A 19,914-nucleotide genomic window follows, 5' to 3' on the forward strand; every position below is an offset into this window, starting at 1 on the left:
TGGGGAGCAGAGAAGAGAATCAGATAACTCCCCAGAGGTTGGGAAACTTTAAGTTGCTTAGCAACAGGGAAGATGTAGCACACCTTGAGCACTGAGATCTCTGACAACCGAGACCGAGGAGGAGAGGAGGTGAAGAAAGGAAGAGGTGATAGGAGGTGAGGAGAGGAAGGGAGAAGGGTAAGGGGGGAGAGGAGGTCAGGGGGGGGAGAGGAGGTGAGGGGGAGGAGAGGAGAGGGAGAATCCCCCTCGTGATCTTTTTAATCTCCATCATGTTGCCTCAGATCAGGCACCAGGTGTTCAACCTGCCCTCCCTCCCTCCCTCCCTCCTTCCCTCCCTCCCTTTGTCTCCCTCGGTCTCTTTCAATCACACTCAGGCTCACTCGCCCACCCCCATCATGGTCTCTCTAACACACACACACACACACACACACACATCTGTCAAACATGAATAACTGCAGAAACTCAAATGTATTACTTCATAGTTTGTATAAGACAGACATGTAGACACTCATACACTATAACACACACACACACACACACACACACACACAGGTGGGCTGCAGCAGGATCCCACCCTGTAATTAAATTCTGTGTCTCCCACCTGTGTTACAGAAGCAGATCTGACTGAAGGTAATTACAGGGCTGCAGTGGAACAAAACAACACACACACACACACACACACACATTATGAAACACCACACAAAAGGACGCAGCCTTGGAGACACACACCTTCTACAAAGCAACACCACAGGGCCACACACACACACCTATAAATGAACCCAACAGGGGTCTCATGGTAAGTCTGTCATGTGACGGCCTGTTATTATTCTCTTATATTAGTTATTATTCGCTCTTATATTACATATATTATTCTCTTATATTACGTCCAGACTTCCTTTTTATACACATTTTATACACATTTGTACGGAACGTTTCTTGTTCCAAATTCGATGGACTGACTCAAATAAATCGATCGGTTACCTGCAGGAAAAGATGAAGAGAAAGTGGAGAAAAAAAACAGACATGAGATAAGAATTAAATAAGACCTGAGACAAGGAGAAAGAGAAAGAGAAGATATATGGACAGGAGGAAGAAGCCAATGGCGATGGTGCTATAAAGAGCTCTGCAAACACTCCCCCCCCTCTGCCCCGTCCACCCCCCCGCTGATACAGAGCAGGTCAAGTCTTCACAGCATCATGGCCGACATTAAGAGTCAGATAACTTCAGTACACGTCAGTCTTCCCTTTTAAGAAATTCAATTAACTTCCACAGAACACATCCATCGCGCCAAAGAAGTATCCGTGTTTGTGCCTTGTGACCGAGGGGGGGGGGGGGGGGGGGGGGGTCCACTTCTGCTGAGGAGCAGCGCTCTGAAACCTGCTTGCGTCCTTCAGTGCCCCCCCTCGACCCCCCCTTCAGTCACACTCTCTACCCCCCCGTGTTAATCTACCTGTCGGGGAACACAGAGAACAGTCGCCGAGGGCAACGTCAATACCTCCATGTATTTATTACACAATGGAGGGCGTCAGCTGCACTACAGAAGAGTGCAAAATAATTGGGGTGAGGAGGACGGGGAGGGAGGCCGTGGTTGAGGGGGGGGGGTGAGGGTGATATGCTGACGGAGAAGGAAGAGGAGAGTTTGAGGGCAGACTGTGTGTGGGGGGGGGGGGGGGGGGGGGGGGTATTAGGAACATTGCTCTGGCAAAAAATGTGCATGTGTGTGTGTGTGTGTTTGTTCCGGGGCCTTTGAGGGGACCGACCGTGAAGCCGTTAACGGAGCGATGGAGGTCGGGTGAAGTAGCTTCTGTAACGTTCAGTACTTACAATAACTACGTGGTGGTTTCATACATGTACGTGGGGGCGGGTTTAGGCAGCGGGGGCATTTGATTGGTCGGAGGTTCTCTGAAGCTTCTTGCCTCTGAGGTCCATTTTAATGACGTGTGGTGGAGCTGAAGTGTGTGTGGGACCCAGCAGAGGTGCCTTTGATTCACACGCAAAGCGCCGCCGGGGAGGAGTTAGCACGCCGGCACAAGATGGAGGTTTAAGGAGGAGAGCAAACAAGGTGGTGTTAGGAGAGGAGGGAGGAAAGGAATAGAGGAATGTAAAAAAAAAAAGGAGAGAAGTTTAATGAGGAAGAGGAGTAAAGGTGGGGGGGGGCATTGAAGGTGGGGGACATTTAGGAGGATCGAGGGCAGCAGAGTGAGACGAAGGTGAAGAAGAAGAAAAAGGCCAGAGGAGGAAGGAAGGAAAACACTGCTTGTTGCTGCTTCTGTGACTGAAACAGGAGAACTTTAAAGTGGGGGGGGGTGTTAATGTCGGGTTCTTGATTCCCATTTTAACCGTGAAGAAAGAAACGACCCACCTTTGTCCTCCATGTAGTGAATCTTTATTGCACAACATCCAGAATGCAAAGCGTCATCTGAGCAGAAAGGAGGCGCCGCGGCGTGAGTCTCACCCCCCAACACGAACACCCAAAAGCATAAATACTAAATAGACCTGCTCGCTCTCTTGTGGGAAATATAATAATATCAGAGAATGTGTTTACGTGCCGCCCGGCTTTGAGGAGAATATTCAAACAATTCAAAAATGACACAATCTCATAAATTAAAACGTCCGGAATCTAAATAAAAACCCAAATCAACAGCAACTAAAAAAAAAACCTGAGATTATATACAATATACATCTATATAGATATAGATATCTGAGATGGATTTCTGCATAGTTTAGAAGGATTAAAGCTTTATTGATCTCATGCTGTCAGACGCTTGTTTATAAAGAGGTTTAGCGAAGATTAGCCAACAGGAAGTGATGTCATCGTAAAGTGCGAGTTGGAGGAAAATACCACGATGCAGCATTTTGTTCAGTAAAGAACGATGAGGTGATTTCACAGGAAAAAAATAAATAAAATAAAATGACGTTGACCCCCACATTTGAATCACTTCAATAAAAGATCTTCAGAACAACGTTTAGTGGAACGTTTCCTCGGCTTGTGACCCAAATGACGACCAGCGTTCCCGCTTGGACTCCTGCGGCGGCGTCCAGGCGGCGCCTCCTCGCTGCTCAGTCGGGACGGCGAGCGGTGCAAAGTGGTGTCCAGCTTTCGTTTTCGGTCCCTCTTCCGTCCCTGCGGGACGTCCTGGTCCGCTCCGGGCATGGCGGCGCCGTCTGAAGCTGCAGACGCGCCGCGTCCCCCCCGTGGTTAACGATCACTTGAGGAGTCGGAGCGGCGCGAAAGCAGACGTGAGGCGAAAAGCAGTCAGTCGTCGTAGTCGGCGTCGCTGCCATAATCTGTGGGGAGGAAGAGGACGACGATGATGATGATGGTGCATGTAGGAGACACATCTTCAGGGTGCAGGAGAGTGTCAGGTCTGGAGGGCAGTGACCTTTGACCTCACCGTGAAGCAGAGGGGACCACAAACAAAGAGTTCGACTTACAGGAATCAATTAAGTGCGTTTTTATTGCGGCAGAGAGCTTAAATGTTAACGGCCAGAGACGGAGAAAGTTAATGTTTAGGAGACCTCGTTAAAACTGTTAACAACAATAAGGACAAAGAGTTTGTCTCTCGCTCGCTTTATAAGGAAGATTCAAGCTGAGAATTCAGATTTATTGTTATTTAGAGCAGTTTCTTCCGGTTAAAGAGGCTGATTTACCAACAGGCTAGTGAAATATTATAATATTTTAGTGGGTTTCTGTTCTTCGAAGCCTGACTTTTACATTTGAATCCTTCCGAGGGCCCTTGAACGCATCACGTGTGACGAAGCCCGTCAGAGGGAAACACCAAACTAAGCTCAAGACTCTTGAAAAGGTTCCGAGCTCCTCAGCGTGAATATAGAATCCAGATCGATTCGCCTGAGACGGAAACATGAATATCTAAATATAAAGAAGACAAGCTGGATAGATGAATTCCACTGGGGGAAAACTTTGTCAAAGAAATGATCAGAAAACTGCTTTTATTGTTTCTCATCATTTGCGTCTTATTCTGCAGAAATAAGACGTAATTGTTCCAGTTGCATAGAAGAAGAAAAGGACTTTTATATCTGGTGAAAAAGCTTGAGCGGAAAAAAATAAATGCTTCTGAAACTGGGCCGTGTTTCAGAGGGTTATAACGCGCTGGTTAACTCGCCGAACGGCATTCTGGGTAAATCTCGTAATAAAGTAGAAACTGACCGTTGCTGCCCAGCAGATCCATGGCGCTGACACAGGCCTCCTCTTCCTCGTCTTCCTCCTCATCGCCGGCCGCGTCATCGTAGACCACCGGCCCGCTCTCCACCACCACGCCGGCGCCGGCGGGAGGGGGCGGGGCTTCGCCGGCGGCGGCAGCCTGGGCAAACAGGAAATATTGTTGAGTTTTTAATATTTTCCTCGGCGTGACACCAGCCTCCCTCGAGGGAAATCTAATCCAGATCTGATCTCATAAAGCCCAAAAATAATAACCAGCGGGGGGTGCGAGGGGGGGGGGGGCCTTAGGGCAGGTGGAGATATTTCATCTACGGCTCCATCACCACATAATGACTTTTTAGAGCCTTTATTGTCTCACACTGGTTCAACCAAGTCATACAAAAGTCAGTCAAATGTAGACGCTCGTGTGTACTTTGAACATCACGACACAAATCCACCTTCTCAGTCCGTTCTTGTTCCGCAGCGACTGAAAGGGAACCTGCCTGTTCTCCTTCTCCTCCTCTCAGGGCTCGAGGAGAAGGAGGCGCAGGAGGAGGAGGAGGTGGAGTCTCCTCAGTAGCGACCTGCTGGCTTCCTCCATCACTTCCTCTCCTCTCGTTTCATGTCCCTCACATTTGATCTATTTTTGACCCACAATCGCGCAACGGAGCAATACAAAGAATCAAAAGGCTTTTAATAACTTCTGAGCCCCCCGGTGGACCCCCGCTGACGTCGGCCCACCAGAGTCCTTCACAGCCGCTGGACGCCTCATTAAGCGCCGCGTGAGGACGTCTCGGGTAGGAAACAAATAAGGAAACCAACACGAGGCTAATGAGGAGGCGAGAGTTGTTGGAGTGAGACAAGAGTCTCTGACATCGAGGGGGGGGGGGGGTGGTCATGTGACCGTCTACAGTCACTCAGGAACAGAACCAAACAAACGGAGCAGAGTGCGGATCAAAGCGCTCATTTAAAACCAGGAAGTACAAACTACTGACAGATTTCATCACGCCGTTTCCACGGTAACAACCACAAGCTGCAGGTTCTCTTCTGATTCCAATTAACAAGTCAACAGGAGGCGCCGCCCCCCCCCCCCCCCCTCGGTGCAGCGTTACATAACCGAGGAGCAGCCCGACGGTTCCCAGGAGGAGGTTTGGGGGGTTGCTAGGTAACAGGCCCTGTTGACCCGGCCCCCATTGTGACAGAGCCCCCTCCCTTACCCGCCCTCCCCCATCGGAGACGAGAGAGGAAAGTGAGAGGAAATGAGAAGATAAAGGGGGAGAGAGGAAAGAAGGGAAACAGACTTTTTACTTCAACTTTTCTGCACAAAAAAAGGTTTTCCGCTCGCTCAGCGTTGTTTGTGTTGAAAAGAAGTTAAAAAGCTCGTTAATGGATTGAAGTCTTGCAGAATAAGTTCTGACAAACATTTTACCGATATGATCTTCCATAGCGCGTGAATAATATTATAATACTTTATTCTTCTACGCTGTTTATTGCCACGTGGCGTCAACGACGCTGCTGCAGAAAGTTTCAGCTTCAAAGTCACCAAATTGCCTTTTTTTTTTAAAATATATATATAATACTTTTAAGCAGCTGGCTTTTTCTAACAAGGCCTCTTTTGTTACGGGGCTGCGGTGATGAATCCTCCACGTGGAGATGTAGAGGAACACGACAGCAGCTCATCACCAGTCAGACGGAGAAACAAGACGATGTAAAGCTTCCCGCGTATTGAATTCTGGTCCAATTTAAAATCAAATTAAGAACCAAAGCTGGATCTGCCTGAAGGTTCCGAGCGCTGTGAAGCTGTGAAACGAGGAAAGAAGAAGAAAAGACCTGGAAAAGTGCTGCTTCAGACGTTTCAGAAGTTTAGCAGCCTGTCGCAGGAACTTCCTGGAGGGGGGAGGAGCAACGGAAGGAAGGACAGGGAGAAAGGCAGGTTCTCCCCCCCCCCCCAAACACCCCTCCCTCCCCCGCCCCCCCACAACCCCCCCCCCCCCCCCTCTGCTCCGAGCAGTCAGCCACTAGATGTTAATGGAATTAAGACGGTCTCCCGGTTTACACAGCTTCATGCTTCATGCGTTGTGTCTCTGCTGAATTAGAGACGTGTGTGTGTGTGTGTGTGTGTGTGTGTGTCTGTGTGTGTGTGTGTGTGCACGTGTCTGTGTGCACACGTGCGTTAAGTGTGTGAGGGAGACGCACAGCACGGCGCGGTGAAGACGAGCGGCGGCTCACCTGATCCACGGCGAGCTTCTTACTGGGCTGACCGCTGATGAAGGGCTGCAACCTGCAACACACAGCGACACACACATCAACACAAGGACACACACACACACACACACACACACACACACTCCTTCGCCTCCTCGTATTTGAGGACATCGGTTGAAGCTTCCGTGGTTTGATTGTCAGTGTGGCTGCTGAAGTTTTCACTAAGAAGAAGCATCGTGGCCCAGCAGGCAGCGACACCATATAAATATTAATATCGCTCGTGATATTATTGGTCATTAAGTGTGACTCTCACAGCTGTGGTTTATTAAGCCTCCTCACAGACACTATTAGAATATATTGATATTCCATATTCACGCCGGGGTTTATTACAGGGTTTACCGCTGACACAAAGAACGGCCGAGGGCTTCGTTTCCATTTCCTCGGCGCTCTTTGACTCGCGGCTCCAACAACAAACGAGCGCAAAGAGCAGAAGAAGAAACGCAGCGAGACCCGAACCGTGACTGACAGGCGGACGCCAGCGGAGGAGATCGCCCATCTACGCAATTCCTCAGCAGCCGCCGCCTCTTCCTCCCCCACCACCACCACCCGGCCCGCTGGCTGGAATTAGCATCGTTCCCGGAGGCTCAGCGCCCCCCCCCCCCCCCCCCTCCCTGCAGGCTTACAGTAAACGCACAACTCTCTCCGATAAGAGAGAAAACCAGAGAGCGCTTCTAATTAATCTACTTTAACCGGGGGGGGAGCAAGGGTAAGGAAAGAGGGAAGAGGGGGAGGATGGGTAACAGACAACATGCCCCCCCCTTTCCTGAAGCTCATCAGAAAACCCCTGCCTCCTGCTGAGAGCGGTATTCAGGGCCCAGAACATGTGATGGACTATTCTCGCTCTCCTGGGCCCTGACCCTGCTGGGGGGGGGGAGGTAAAGGAAGCACAAAGGAGCCAAGTGAGCAAATAATAAGGTGAATTATTATATTTTGAATGTTTTATTCACTCACAGCCTCTCATTTCCGTTTTTACCGGCAAAAGAATCCATTTTTCAGTTGATAGTGAGGAGGGGTCAAAGGTCAGGGTGGCCCTTAGCAGGCATCCAAAAGGAAAAATAAGGGTTAAGAGATAGAAATAAGAGACGGTCCTTTGCTCGAAGGGCTGCCTTAAACTTTGCTACAAATATTAGCATGCTAATGCGCTAACCATCGCCACCATGCTGTAGCACACACACACACACACACACACACACACACACACACACACACACACACACACACACACACACACACACACACACACACACACACACACACACACACACACACACACACACACACACACACACACACACACACACACACACACACACACACACACACACACACACACACCCAATAACCAATAAAACCGCCCTCGACCACTGACGGCTCTCGTTACGCCGCAGCTGGTTGTTGTTGTTGTTGTTACAATGTAGTTTAGCTCGTTAGCTTAGCTCGTTAGCGCCGAGGAGATGAGAGGCCTCGGCTCTTTTCCAATCGGGTTTGTTAGAAATTGTTAATAGAAATCAGCTTCCACTTCCCATCACTGCCTCTGCGGTTGCAATAAATCAGAGACAAACCGAGGTAATGAGCGAATAATGACACATTATTCATGCTGTAATCCAATCAATAACACGGAGGAGGAGTTATCTGCCAAGTGGGGGGTTGAATGAATTAGTTCGGCAATGAGCTCTGATGTAAATAAATGATAAAAATCTGAAAAAAAACTCACGCAGATGTTCAGATTCACGTCACTATACTTTGAACTGCACAACACGGCGCGATGAAAGGGAGAAACACGACGACCTCGTCACACAACATTTATAATGTGTGAACATTGAGCTTTGGAGGCGGGATCACACGCGCGCCGTTGACGTGTGTCACGCCGGGTGAGCAGCACGTTTCTGTCGTTGGTAGAGAAGCTTGTTAAGAAAATCCCAATTAGGGTTTGAACTTTAACGAGCTTCAGGAGGTTTACACACACACACACACACACACACACACACACACACACACAGGCACGCACGCACACACACGCACACGCACACACGCACACGCACACACGCACACGCACGTCTGATGAGAACTGTGACACGTCGCATCTCTTGATGGATTCTGGGTCATTTAGCGCCCGGCTGCGCCGCTGCGTTCATCCTGCGGAGATACTTTTGGGGACCGTGACGGGTCCTGTGAACAGGGATTAACTATTCATTGAATCGGGGGGTCGGGGGGTCGGAGGGGGGCTCTGAACACACAGGCGTGCAGTGCAGCTTGCTGATGGAGGGAGACGAAAGCTTGAGACGGAAAAGGACGCTTAATACAGTATCGCCGAGTGGAGAGGCAGCGCCGTGTGTGTGTGTGCGATTTACACACCACTAATCACACAAACGGGGAGGATAACACGCCATTAACACGGTTCGCCCGCTGAGCTCGGTTCTGAACTTTGGGGACTCGACCGTCCACATCCGTCACGTCGCTCCACCTCCCGGGCCACCTTCAGCGCGACCTCTGACCTCCAGCGTGGATCCGCTGCAGCGGCTCCCGGGAGAACCAAGCCGGAGTTGCACCGCAAAAATTGAACTTTGGCCTCAAAACAAAACGTTGCAAAGGAGGGAGAAGGGAATTTAAAAGAATAAAACCAAAAAGCCGGCTTTGATGTTTCCGTAAATAAGGGAAAAGTTTCCTGAACCCTTTTCTGTTCTTTGAAGTACAACAACGTCTCTGTTCTACTCGTAGAACACAAAGACAGTGAATACTAAACGCAGCTTCCTCGGCACCATCAAAGGAATCCAACAAAGAACTGAATGTGTGCCACAAATTAAAGAATAAAAACTATATTTTAGCATTAAAATGGAATACAACTTTAAATTACGAATAAAATTGATGCAGATCAAATAAAAATAAGCTATTTCTTAGCTATTTTTTTATAACTACATGATTTGGTCAAAAGCCGCTCGACAGAGGCCTTTTTATTCCAATGAAGGAACTTCAAAGTGCGACGGCACGTCATCGTGTCCCAGACTAAAGGTCAGAGGTCACGCGTGTTTAAATACACCGTGTTCACCCAAAATAGAGCTTTTTTTCTTAAATATAAAGAAAACCCTTTTTGAAGAGTAGGAGACAGTAAACTACTTTAAGATAATATCTTATTTTTAATTACTTTCCTGTTCCGTTTCACTTACGCTCGAATTTCATTCATCTGTGCAGCATTCTAAAGAATTTAAAGTTGTTTTGTTTGCATTGAATGGATTTTAATAATTATTCTGATGCGTTGTTCTCCTTCTGCACAGACGCGTACCTAATAAAAGATAAACATCTTTCTTTAAAGTCACAACAACTAGGAACATGTAGTATATGAATGCGTTAGGAATCGTGCTGCATCACTTCCTGACAGCAGCGATTAATCGCAGCGCGCCGGGGGAGTCCTGTCACTTGTGGAGGGCAAAGGTCAAATGGCCCTCGACGGGACCCGCGGCGGCAGACTTCTCGGCGGACCTCTGTCTCCACGGCGACCGTTTACAGCAGCAGGGGGGCGGCTCCCGACGCGCAGTCGGAGCTCCTCACGTATAAACACACACACACACACACACAATGCTTTCTGGGTAATGGTTGTTCTACGTGATGCTTTCTGGGTAATGGTTGTTCTACGTGATGCTTTCTGGGTAATGGTTGTTCTACGCGATGCTTTCTGGGTAATGGTTGTTCTACGCGATGCTTTCTGGGTAATGGTTGTTCTACGCGATGCTTTCTGGGTAATGGTTGTTATAGAGAGAATGACTTTAAATACACGTTAACATGAATCCAACATATTGCAGCGAACGGATAGATTGATGGAGGAGACGTTGTCTTTCAGTCCACAGCAGATCTCTCAAGCTGGACACCGGTTCAGCTCCTTTCACGCTGATACGACATCACAGCCACCAGCCTATCAGATCCGTTCATGCTCACGTCTAAAGAGGGCGGAGCTCAAAAACAAAAGATGGCGGACCAAACTAGAATAGGGGGTCCCTGCTTCATCTCGTCATCAGTTTTGGGGGCCGTGGCCTGAAAAACGTTGAAGACCCCTGATTCAGACTTGGCTCCGCCCCCCCCCCCCCCCCCCACTACACGCTACACTACACTACACGGACAGATACAGGATGGTGAACAAAAGCAGGAAGGCAGACGGGTGACGTCCCGTTGTGTGCAAGCGGGGGAACAAGTCGGTACGAGTGGGAAACAAAATGAAAGGTTCTACCTCGTTCGCATGTCGGCGGCGTCTTTGCGAGCACGTCCGCGTTAAGCCGGGCGGTCGTGTCAGTTACAGCGAGGGAGACTTCCTGCTGCTGGTTGGGATTACATGATGGATTTGCAATATATTTCATTATACATTTCGGGTTTTTGGGCCTGATGGTCTGAATAAGTTGGACCTCTGGAACGCCGGGTGGAACTACGATACAGATGTGCGGCTCCTCCTCAGCGCTTACCTTCGCTCTCATTACCTAAATGGGTTCTTCGTCCAACAATAAAAGTTCCCTCCCCCCGTCTCCCATCTATTAATCTCCCCCCCCCCCCGTCTCACTTTCTGTCCTTTCACTCCCATCGCCCCCCCTCACTCATCCACTCCGTGCTACTCTCTCTGTTAGGCTATCAGTCGCTGCCGGGCTTAGCGGCTCGTTGCTAATCAGCTTACTGCCAATGAGACTAAGCCTGAGCTGAAAAGGCGATTGAGGGAAGGCAGTTCAGCCACTGGCTGACAACTGGCAGCGGGAGGGGGGGGGGGGGCAATAAAACTTAGTGGGGAGAGGGATCAAATAAGGAAAATGAAACTAAAATATTAGCAAAGATAGGGAGGGACAAAAGAGGAAGCAGCTTGGCGTGGAAAGTCTTCTGATGCTAAGCTACGCCGCGGCTCAGAGAGGCTGCGAACCAAAACCACGGCGCCAACTCGCACGGCGCCAACTCCATCAGTCGCTGGCTTTTTCCTCCCTTTCTTCTCCGTGGCTAAGCCCTGGATAAAAACTGGGATTTTATCCAAATGGCCCAGTTTCTTAGAGCCCCCCCCCCCCCCCCCAGTTGAAATTCCAGCCCTGGCTGTCCCATTAGTTACAGTGCGAGGGGATGAGGGGGGGGGGACACAAAGAGAGAGCAGAGCCGGATGTCCAGAATCAAAGAGGTGCTCTCGTTGTGGTTTCATGAGAAATGGGTTCCTCTGCATGGGGGGGGGGTTAATATGTGAGCATCTCCCCGGATGAGACTGCTGGAGCTGAAAAGACCAGGATGTAAATGTGCTCGATTTAACATGCGACCAGCAGTGGGATCCCTCCCCGAGCCGCTGGCGTGTAGCAGCTAGCACGCCACGACACCACCCAGATCACTGCGCGGAGCTCCAAGACCCAACAAGAGAAAACCCACTCCTGAAAGCCAAAGCTTCACGAGTTAAAGCTGCATTCTGTGCAGTGACCAGCAGGGGGCGACTCCTCTGCTCCCATAGACGTCTATGAGGAAATGACTCTACTTCTCTGTAGTGACCAGCAGGGGGCGACTCCTCTGCTCCCATAGACGTCTATGAGGAAATGACTCTACTTCTCTGTAGTGACCAGCAGGGGGCGACTCCTCTGCTCCCATAGACGTCTATGAGGAAATGACTCTACTTCTCTGTAGTGACCAGCAGGGGGCGACTCCTCTGCTCCATAGACGTCTATGAGGAAATGACTCTACTTCTCTGTAGTGACCAGCAGGGGGCGACTCCTCTGCTCCCATAGACGTCTATGAGGAAATGACTCTACTTCTCTGTAGTGACCAGCAGGGGGCGACTTCTCTGCTCCCATAGACGTCTATGAGGAAATGACTCTACTTTTCTGTAGTGACCAGCAGGGGGCGACTCCTCTGTTCCCATAGACGTCTATGAGGAAATGACTCTACTTCTCTGTAGTGACCAGCAGGGGGCGACTCCTCTGCTCCCATAGACGTCTATGAGGAAATGACTCTACTTCTCTGTAGTGACCAGCAGGGGGCGACTTCTCTGCTCCCATAGACGTCTATGAGGAAATGACTCTACTTCTCTGTAGTGACCAGCAGGGGGCGACTCCTCTGCTCCCATAGACGTCTATGAGGAAATGACTCTACTTTTCTGTAGTGACCAGCAGGGGGCGACTCCTCTGTTCCCATAGACGTCTATGAGGAAATGACTCCTTGACAAAAACATTGTAAACACGAGTTTATGGTCTCAGTCTCTAGTTTCAAGCCTTCTTTAATACAGATGATGTTCATGAAAATCAATTTTCATGAAATTATGATCCCATAAGAGTCCAACAGACCATAAAATAGGGGGCGCTTTAGGGCGGGACTACTGTGATTGACAGGTATTTAACAGACATCGGACCCCTCTTCAATATTAAGCACAACTGGTCATTATTTTGTGTTAATACCTTTCTCCAAGATTCTCTAAAAAGATCAGTCGAAGAGTCTGAGGGTCTAATTTTACATTTGTGGAAAAGTCAACACAGACCAGAGCCCCCCCCCCCTCGCCCCCCTCCCCCCAATTCTCCTTTTACTTCTAAAAACAGAAGAAAAAAAGGTTTGAATGGGAAGAGAAAAAAATATCACAGGAGGGCAATTAAGTGGGCTGTTTCTGGAAGAGTGCCCCCCCCCCCCCCCCCCCCCCAGTAGGGATGAAGGGAACAGGGAGGGTCTGTTTGGCAGCTGGCTGGAGGAGGAGGGGGGGGACGGGCTGCGTAGATGACGAAGTGAACAAAACCGTCGAGTAAAGTGAGTAGAAGACGACGGCGGTCACAGACGCCATGTGGGAGGAGCTAGGCGGGGCGGAGAGCGGGAGGTCATCCGATGACCTCCGAGTGACCATAAAAGTCACTTCTCACCGGCCGGAGAGCGATGCTTCTCACGACGACCTTCTCTTCCGTCAGTGACGAAGGTGTCGCACCGACCGTTCGTTTGAGATACTGAAGGGGGGGCGGGGGCAGTGACCTTTGACCTGGGAAATGTGTCCTCCAGATTCCGACCGGCTCATAATCAAGACTACGTGCCGCTCTTTGTCCACAACCAAAACACGGAGAAGCAGAAGGTCTGTTGACTCACTTCTTTTAACGGGCCGCATCCCTTCAGCCGCTTATACTTTCTACGCTTTGATAGAGTTTAAACGACCTTTGGCTTTGAGTCCCTGAGAAGCGTGCAAATCACACAATCTACATGTTGACCAAGTCCTCCTGATACAAGTTCTCCGCTGAGTGACCTTCAGAAGGACCTTCAGAAGGACGTCAGCCGGAGCCGGCGAGGCGCAGCGGCTCTCATCACACTTCGTCACACCGATTCCGCCGCCGCTCCCCAGAGACCCGTGATCAACCGACCCCCCCTCCTCCCCCTCCCCCTCCCCCGTTTCTGTGAACACTTGAGCGGAAAGAGATCAAGAGATGAAAGACGCACAAAAAAAAACAGAAGAAGAAAAAGGCAAAGAACTCGTTAGTGGCACAAAAAAAAAAAAAAAAAGCCCAAAGCGCGAGCGGACCTGATAGAGCAGAGTGATACAACGGGGGTCTTAACCGAGGGGCAACAAGGGGATTAGAAAAGCAGGCGCGAGAAAAGAGGACGGGTGGAGGAAAGGTGGAGGAGTCGGGAGAACAAATTAAATGAAAATAAATTTAAAAAAAATGTAAGATGGGAACCTGAAGAGAGGAAATGGAGAAAGAATCAGAAAGCAATGGGAGACGGTGCAGGAGATCCGGGGGGGGGGGCAGAGATGGAGAAAGTGATGGGAGGGAGAGAGAGAGAGAGAGAGAGAGAGAGGGGGGGGGGCAATTTTCTGGAGTAGTAGAAGAAGAATCGGCGGATGACTTGCTTTTTTTTTTTTTTTCAGGTGGTCAACAGATCGAGAACACCCAAAAAAGCTCCTCAGGGCTCCTCGGCGAGAACCTCGAGGCTCTACAACACTTCTAAGTAAAGTAAGTAGAGTACAAGTAAAAGAACAGACTCCGGGCTGATGTTGGGGGGGGGGGACAATGGCCCAGTGTCGCCCCCTCAGCGAGGCCTCCAAACAAGGCACAATGCCTGCACTTGTCAGCAGAACTTCTCCTGCACTTCCATCGGCTTCCTCTTGATTTTTGCCTCAATAACCGGCACAACAAGCTTTTCAGAGGCCGGACCAACGGCGGTTGCTCCACCCCCACCAGCCCCCCCTCTACCCCCCCACCCTCACCCCTCCCCCCTCACCCCTCCGGGCCTGAAAGGGACCATTCTGTCCTCCACGCTCGCTCGGTTCACATGCTTCTTGTCTACTGTTCCTGCTCCTCATTCCAGTGCTGCGAGCGAGGCGCTCTGAGAGAATGGGGTCGATTATCACCATCTTGTTGCTAGTGGGGCATTTGCCCCCCCACTCACACTCCAAGCCCCCCCCTCCCATAATGGCCTGTGGGTAGAGAGGGGTCTATAAACATTGTTGTTCATCCAGCGCGACTGGAGTGCAGAGTTCAGCGATTTGGGATAAAATGATTTTTTTTCCTCTTCATTCAGGAAGAAAGTAGTGACGGAAAGTGCAGAATGAATCATTCACAACAGCAGCGTCATGAATGATTCATCGAGCGGAGACGCCTCGGTTAAAAATGCAAACGGGTCGAAACACTTCAGGAGAGCGCGTCCATTCTTAAAAATAAAAACCCACACAGGTGTAGTAGAGGTGGAGCTGGAACAGTGAGGTGGAGATGCTCCTTCACTCATGGAGGCATCAGCCAACGAGCTCCTCAACCCTCCATCGATACTCTACATTTGTAGCATCGATAAGCATTTCATTGATCTTCCGTCGCCTGTGATAAGCATTGCTGTTCCTGCTCAAGGACCCGTGGAAAAGAGGAACCACAGACCCAACGAGTGAAGACCGGCGTGCTCTTTGGCCGCAGCGTGCAAATCATCACCAGCCGAACGTTAGAGAGCGAAGCGCCGTCAGAGTTGAATTCCATGCGTCACATTTGAGCCGCACACAGACGTCATTCACGGCCTCGCATGGCTCCGTTTACACGGCTTTGGGTGACGGTTTTATAAAGACATTTCATTTGGTTTGAAGAGAAACCGCAGCTGAAGAGACTCCCGACCGCAATAAACGAGAAATAAAATTCAGAAAATAAGGCGACTTATTAAGACTCCTCGTGGGTCTCAGACCGCGTACGGCGAATCATCACAGAGCTTAAGGGGGGTCAAGCAAACTGCAACCAGATGACTCCACGGTGGAGGATGTGGGGGGTGCGGGGGGGGGGGGGGGGGCCTTCCCTAATCACTCAACAGCTGCCTCTGCAGGGCTCATACGAAGCTTCATCACGGCCCCTAAAACCCATTAACTGGACCGCCTTAAAAACAGAACCACAGGAAACCGATTTCCACCAACGCCAAACAAACTGCAGCTTCCCTCCTCGCTGCAGAAAACAACCCGGGCACAGGATGGAGCGAAAATCCAGCAGAACAACAAACGGAGCAGCCGTTGGGCACATTGGTGGTGGCGTGTTTGCCCCCCCCCCCCCCTCGCCATCCGTCCACCTCGGCTTCGTCCCGCCGAGCAGCTGCCGTTTGCTCAGAATTATTTACTGGTTTACATAAATAAATACGGTGTTGTTTGTATGTAGGGGGGGGGGGGGGGTGACTACAGGTAACGATCAGAAGTATTTTCCGTGACGGGCTGAAGAGGACAGCCCGACATCGGTCACCTTCGTGATGTTTACCCAGCGGGCGGTGGGATGACAGATGATTCAGATTCTAATCCGATTCCATCGTGTTTTCGTCTCAGACGCCTCTGAAGACGCAGAGACAGACTTGCTCTTCTGGTTGTATGTGTGGTGCTTTCAGGTGCACACGCCCACCTTTTCCCCAGGCTGCTGAGCGGCGTGCTGAGGCTGAGCGGGGCGCGGGGCGGGCGGCGGCGTCCCGACTGCGCGGCGCCGGGCGACTCCCTCTTCGGGGGCTCGGCCCTGCGAGCCGGGCTGCTGCTGGGCTTGACGTTGAGGTCCTTCAGCACGTCGTAGTTGATCTTGGTGGAGATCTTCTTCTGCTCCAGCATCTTCCCGATGGCCTCGTCCGCCGTGTCGGCCCGGATCGGGGGGTACTTCCTCGTGGGTCCTCTGGACTGTCGGGTAGAGGGGGGGGGGGGGCAAAGGGAACGGTTATTCTGATCATTAAAAACCACTACAGATGAGAGCGGCTGCTAACGTTAGCGTGCTAAGCTGCTAGCTCTGGTTATCCACCTCGACCGCTTCGGATCGGATTAGAGAAGCAAAACTTCTCACAAAGGACGACATGTTGATTTGTTCCTCTGCAGGTAACCCGGCCAGTTGAAACCCGTCTGACCTTTGACCTTTGAGGTAACTAAATTATGATCACCTGTGAATCGTGTCAGTCGATGACGCAAAAGCTTCTGAGGGTAAAACATCGTGGAGAAAAAGACAGCGGAATCGACCGCGAGTCTTTCTGAGCGGATTAAAACCCGTCGGATCAATAGAGTTAAACCTTAATCTGAGCGGCGGTGCAGAAAATAAAAAAGTAGAAGTAGTATAATAATGAGAGGAAGCAGACAAAAGGGGCAAAAAGAGTCAAATCAAATGAGTCAAATCGTCTGCAGTCGCTTTGAAGGGTGAAAAATGTAAACCTGCAGTTTATTTGACCTCAGCAGCCGCCATTGTTCCCGAGGAGCAACGGCTCTTTGCCTTTAATAAATTAAAGAAGACTTTAAAGGAGGAAACTATGTGACAGACGTTTGCTTTAAGTTTAATTTCCATCGCTCTGCGAAGCTTTTGGGCAACGGCACGATCCTGATGAACCGGAGCATCGAGGGTTTTACAACGACAAAGAAAAAAGCCATCGAATGGGAGGAGCCTCAAATGATGATTCAGAAATAAAATTAGAAAAATAAACGATGGTTTTATGACAGTGTGACATTTCGGGGGGAGGCGCTCTGAGAGTCCACCTTTGACCCCCCCCACCAGTCCCTAAAGCTGAGCGCGGTTACCTTCTTCTCTTTGTAGATGCCGAGCTCCTTCTCCTTCGCTATCCGGGCTTCCTTCTCTGAAAGCAGAACGGTGCCGGTGTAAAAACCCTCAGACGACATCGTCCACGGGGCAGAGGGCCGGGGGGGGGGGGGGAGGTGCATTCTACCTTTCTGCTCTTTGAGGTAGTCGGCGTTTTCTGCCATCCACAGCGCCGTCTTCACCTGGATCTCCTGGTCACTCAGCAGGTACTGCAGCCAGGAGTCACGAGCGTCAGAACACGCAACATAAAATGAGATGTTCATGGAAATACTTTTGTTTTTGTCTGTTACCGTTTTTTTTTTTCACCATTTGATTCGACCTCATACCTGTTTTTTCTCTCCATGTTTTCTTTAATCAACGTGTTGTTTCTGTGCTCCATAAATGTACATAATCACCACTATCGAGCACCATGATCCAGGTGGAGGAGCAGCAGGTACGTACCAGCTCGATCTCGCGGTCATCGATCCCGCTCAGGTCCAGCTCGCCGGCGTCATCATCATCTGCCCCCCCCCCCCAAAACGCACAACAAGCACAGGACGGACACATTTAGCACATCTGCTGTCACGCACACAAACAAAAACAAACTTCCTGCTGCGTCTTCCATCGGGGGGGTAATAAACGCTCCGTGACTTCTGATAAGACGCTAATAGGCTTAACCGGCGTTTCAGCCCCCTGAAACACGCCTCCTTTTCAATTACGATTCGCTTTCTAGATTACTGAAGCGCTTCTTTATTTTTACATCCAGGAGAAATTTCGCAGCCCCCCCCCCCGCCCCCGTTCATCGTCGCGATGGGGTTGATAAGACTGAAACATTTTCAATGTGTAGGTAAAATAAAGAGATTTGAATTCCCAGGGGGACAGAGGGGGGGGGGGGGGGGGCAGGAAGGTTCCATGTTAATTTCATTGACTTTGATAAAGAAAAAAGAATGAAGAGGAAGCAAAACCATCACAGTGAAATCCTACAGCTTTGCACAGACGGTGGGGGGGGGGGGGGGGGGGGGGGGGGGGGCAGGACAGGGTGTGTGTGTGTGTGTGTGTGTGTGTGTGTGTGTGTGTGTGTGTGTCCTCACAGCTAATCCACTTCAGTTAGCGGTTTAGGAACAGAACGCTCTCCAGGGGGGCGGGACGGGTCAGTCGCTATCTGTCGGGTCCAGCCCTCCAAGAGCTTCCTCTCCGTGGAGGAGGGGGGGGGAGATAAGATGGAGACGAGCTCCGGGAGGCAGCGAGACTAAGGGCTGATAACGCCAGCCCCGCCCCGCAGGAGGGGGAGGGGGGCAATTAGTAGGTATTATTCAGTCTGGCTTTGATATCCACACTCGCTAATTTGCTCAGAAGCCACAGAAACCTGCAGACGTCAGGATGCAGATATTTAAGTCATTTTAGTCCTTTTATATAACAACGGGACGGGGACGCGGCGAGACAAAAAAAAAAAGGTCCCCGGGCATGGAGACAGGACGGCGGTGCATTCAGGCGCTCGCCAGCTAGGAGGTCACCTCGCGAGCATCAAGGCGACGCGTTTAAATCAATAAAACGCTGGAGGAAATCCTCGTTGGCTTGTGATCATACTAAATGGTGAATGTCCAAAATGAATGGCCTGATTTACCAGCGTGTTCAGGAGGCTTCCAGAGCCCCCGATCCTCTCTGAACCCCCCCGACGCTTCAGACGTATACCCCGAAAAGCCCCCCCCCCCCGTCTCTTCTGGTCGAAAGAAGTAGAGACACAAAACGAGCCCTGCAGCGGCGAACGCCAGCAGGTGGAGGAGACGGTCTCCTGAAGGCGGAGGGACGGGAGATTCAGAAGAGGCGGAGGGGGTGGGGGGGGGCGTGAGAAGGACATGGAAGGTAAGAGATATCAAGAGGAGGAGGATGTGTTCTTCACTGTTCTCGGGGGTCGAATAATCAGGAAGAAAGAAGGCTTCTCGCTTCCCGTCTGTGGCCCTCAAATCATCACTAAAAGCTACATCTTCAACTTCACTCGGCGTGTTTGTCGGGAACTATTTCCAGCGGCGGATTGATACGCACTTGATGTTGAAGTATTTACACTTTAGAAGAATCTGCGTCGTGTGTCGAGATGAAAAGTGGAGCCTTTGAGCGACTCTCTGCTCTTCCACAAATGAAAACAACTCATGTCGACAAGCGGAGGCTGAAAGCTGTTCTTCACTCACAAGAAATACTGAATGAATTACAACAGAAAGCGTCAAAGCAGAAGCTTTGGACACACGAGGCTTGTTGGCGGATCAGATCTTTGTAATGTGACGTCAGGCCAACGATGCCATTCTGCTCTTTTCACGCCGACAAGAAAAATACAAAATATGTCCAGCGGTGTCCTTTAAGAGACAGGAGGACAAAAACAAAAAACGCAGGAGGAAAAAAGGCCAAAGACATTTAGATAAAAACAGCAGAGAGAAAGAACGAGGAAAAGAGACAAAAGACTGATGGAGCAAACCAGCAGGAGGGACGAGCCGAGAGAGGACGAGAGACAAAAGGACGTGACCCAGGACACGAGAG

At 50.4% G+C, this 19,914-nt stretch overlaps 1 protein-coding gene across 1 annotated transcript in view; it reads right to left on the minus strand.

The window, feature by feature from the left end:
* Nucleotides 1-2,363: 2,363 nt before the first annotated feature.
* The window catches only part of brf1a (BRF1 general transcription factor IIIB subunit a), a 38,482-nt gene continuing 20,931 nt past the window's right edge, over nucleotides 2,364-19,914 (minus strand). Inside the window, exons 13-19 of the mRNA XM_078089222.1 lie at nucleotides 17,848-17,906; nucleotides 17,534-17,615; nucleotides 17,388-17,443; nucleotides 16,246-16,508; nucleotides 6,389-6,440; nucleotides 4,169-4,322; nucleotides 2,364-3,288 (exon numbers count right to left, since the gene is read on the minus strand). Of these exons, the coding sequence (XP_077945348.1) occupies nucleotides 3,257-3,288; nucleotides 4,169-4,322; nucleotides 6,389-6,440; nucleotides 16,246-16,508; nucleotides 17,388-17,443; nucleotides 17,534-17,615; nucleotides 17,848-17,906 (698 nt within the window). The 3' untranslated portion in view covers nucleotides 2,364-3,256. The remainder of the gene's footprint in view (nucleotides 3,289-4,168; nucleotides 4,323-6,388; nucleotides 6,441-16,245; nucleotides 16,509-17,387; nucleotides 17,444-17,533; nucleotides 17,616-17,847; nucleotides 17,907-19,914) is intronic.

Source organism: Gasterosteus aculeatus, chromosome 15 (genome assembly GCF_964276395.1).
Source record: "Gasterosteus aculeatus chromosome 15, fGasAcu3.hap1.1, whole genome shotgun sequence".
In the NCBI taxonomy this organism is placed as follows: domain Eukaryota; kingdom Metazoa; phylum Chordata; class Actinopteri; order Perciformes; family Gasterosteidae; genus Gasterosteus; species Gasterosteus aculeatus.